The sequence below is a fragment of the Aplysia californica genome, unplaced genomic scaffold (assembly GCF_000002075.1).
Source record: "Aplysia californica isolate F4 #8 unplaced genomic scaffold, AplCal3.0 scaffold00195, whole genome shotgun sequence".
NCBI lineage: Eukaryota > Metazoa > Mollusca > Gastropoda > Aplysiida > Aplysiidae > Aplysia > Aplysia californica.
In genome coordinates, this window is record NW_004797465.1 from 598,071 (window position 1) to 600,645 (window position 2,575).

At 42.1% G+C, this 2,575-nt stretch overlaps 1 protein-coding gene across 1 annotated transcript in view; it reads right to left on the bottom strand.

Annotated features, from left to right (window-relative positions):
• The window catches only part of LOC101856965 (pedal peptide 3-like), a gene marked incomplete at its 5' end in the record, with an annotated part of 11,688 nt that extends 10,015 nt beyond the window's left edge, over positions 1–1,673 (bottom strand). Inside the window, 1 exon segment of the mRNA XM_005098864.3 lies at positions 1,569–1,673. Within this exon segment, the coding sequence (XP_005098921.1) occupies positions 1,569–1,637 (69 nt within the window).
• Between the last annotated feature and the right edge of the window lie 902 nt (positions 1,674–2,575).

The following is a 2,575-nucleotide window of genomic DNA, read 5'->3' on the forward strand; positions in this document are numbered from 1 at the left end:
ATGAAGAAAGAAAAAGCAGCAGTTCCCCCTATTGTGTTCGGGCACAGTATGAGCATGACGTGGATAAAACAGCCCATTTACAATTCTACGGTGCATAAGAACATGTTAATAAGTTAATATCCCGCCGTTGGGAATGGCCTAAAGACATTTCAATTAGTAGCACTCCCCGGAGATGTCAACAGAGACGTCCAAACGGGAGAATGAATCGGCCTAACTCTGCTCACCTCTCTAGCCTCAACACCACAAAGTCTCCTTCGACTATCTAGGCACACCGGAAATAGAAGTTCACAAGAGAGTGACAAACATACAAAAGAAATAGTGACAAACACACAAAAGAAATAGAGGAAAAATTACGATAGTAAGGGTGAGGAAAGAAAAGGCAGGATTGGTGTTTACGCGTGCTGTTTCTGACACTGGATGGGTTGTACCTCCTGGTGGCTTGCAGAGAGAGTCTCGTCTGTTGGTCGCCTTGCTAACAGTACATACAGAGGGGGACACAACCATACGGGCTACTGAAAATCTTGATTTTTATCACATGATTGCTTCCCTTCACGTTGACACATCGGTGGTTGGTCAGTGCATACTTTTTAGTTCTGACTTTTTTGTGGGTAGATACTGGGAAATATCATCATCATTATTTTCTTTTTCACTTTGCACCAGGGTATAGGCCACGGACTAACACTTTCCACCTTTCTCTATCGTGGGCTAGCCTGTTGATGTTATTCCATGTCTTTCCACATTTCTGTACATCAATTATGTGATTCTTCTCCAGGTTCCATGCGTCTTCCCTTGATCTTTTATCCTGTGGATTCCAATCTGACACTTTTCTTTGATATGCAGTTGCCCGGCTTTCTGAGAGTATATTCAATCCATCGCCATCGCCTACTTCCCACCTAATCTCTGACTTGGATCTGCCTTGGTTTCCTTAATACTTCCTTGTTGGTGACCCAGTCTGTCCATCTGATCCTCCGTAACTTCCTTAGACACTTGTTTTAAAAAAACCTGGATCCTCTTTATGCAGTTTTGTAATGCGTTCCATGTTTCACATCCATACAGCAGGACTGACTTCACATTTGAATTGTAAATCCTCAACGTTGTAAGAAGTAATCCAAAGTCCAGATATTTCTCCTTAAGAGAGAAGAGTGGCATTTACTTGCGGAGTTACTTTATTCATCCTCCCTCCCCTCCCCATTCCCCATCTCCCTCCCTTTTCACATCCGATATAAGGAAGTGGCTCATATTCGTAATTTCAAATGTTGTTTGAGACTGTCGTCAAATCCTAATTAAGTTCTGCACGTAAAATTATGTGCCGAACAGGAGCACTGTTTGTTCGTACTATATGAAAAAAACCAAACGCGCAAACAATAAAGCAAACAAACAAACAAAACAAAAACGAAACAAACAATTAAATAAAAAAGCATTACAATGAATGAACAAACAAATGTACAAGCACAGTAAAACTCCCTCGGGTTAAAGGTAAGTAAGTGAGCTCATACGACCTAATGCAGTTGCGAGCACCGTAAAACTTTTACCCAAACTGCAGGGTGAGTAGATGACGTGGTACTTACTTGTTGGTCAGAGCACTGGGACCGAGCAGTGCACAGCAGAAGAACAACGCAGATGGCGGCTGTTCGCATCTTGGCTGGGTGGTCGCACGTACGCACTAGGTGTATCTGGAGAGACAAAAAGAAAGAGAAAACAAAATTAAATAAATGTAAGATTGTTTTTTCATGTAAACAGTTACACCCCACAAGGTGCGTGTAAAACTCTCTGGAAGAACTACATGTATACCCTGTGTTTATTATTTTATTATTTGCGAGAATGTTTTACGGCCCGATTTACACAACTTAGACCATTTAGGAAGCTGTTTGCGTCGACTGTTCCAAAGCTGTGCCTGATTCTACACTAGGCTTTCAACGGAAAGATAAAGACGCTAAAATACAATACAGGAATAATACTGTGTGTATGTGTGTGTGTGTGTGTGTGTGTGTGTGTGTGTGTGTGTGTGTGTGTGTGTGTGTGTGTGTGTGTGTGTGAGGGGTGGGGGTGAGTTGTTTTTAAATAAAGTCTTGCTTCCCCTTCACTGCTTTCTTGACTTGTTCACCATACTAAAGAGAAACGAAAATAACACAAAAACAAACCCCACATGGCAATGACGAATCAATTCATCAAAAGTAAAAATCTGATTAGCCTGTAATTGTATATTCTCAAAAGAGACGAGGGCTACAGTAATAAATGTGGGCACGGGCGCCAGAGCTATCCACAGGGAAGGGGTAGAGGAGTTCATCTTTCATTAATTAAGGAAGAATCATTGTGAGGTCTACCAGCTCCGCGAAGCTCAACACCAAAGGACACCAGAGTCGTCTCCTCTTTCTACTTGAATGTAGGTAGAGCGCCTAGAATTGTGAGCACACGGGAGTTAAGTGCCATACTTATAGTTTCTATTGCTGTTTATGAATTTTCCGTTCCACACAGAAGATCCGAGTTCGATTCCTGAGCGGGGGAAATTTTTTATTGAATGGAATGCATGTCAGTCTTTCTGCTGGGACTTGTATGCCTTTCAGTCTGGGCTCGT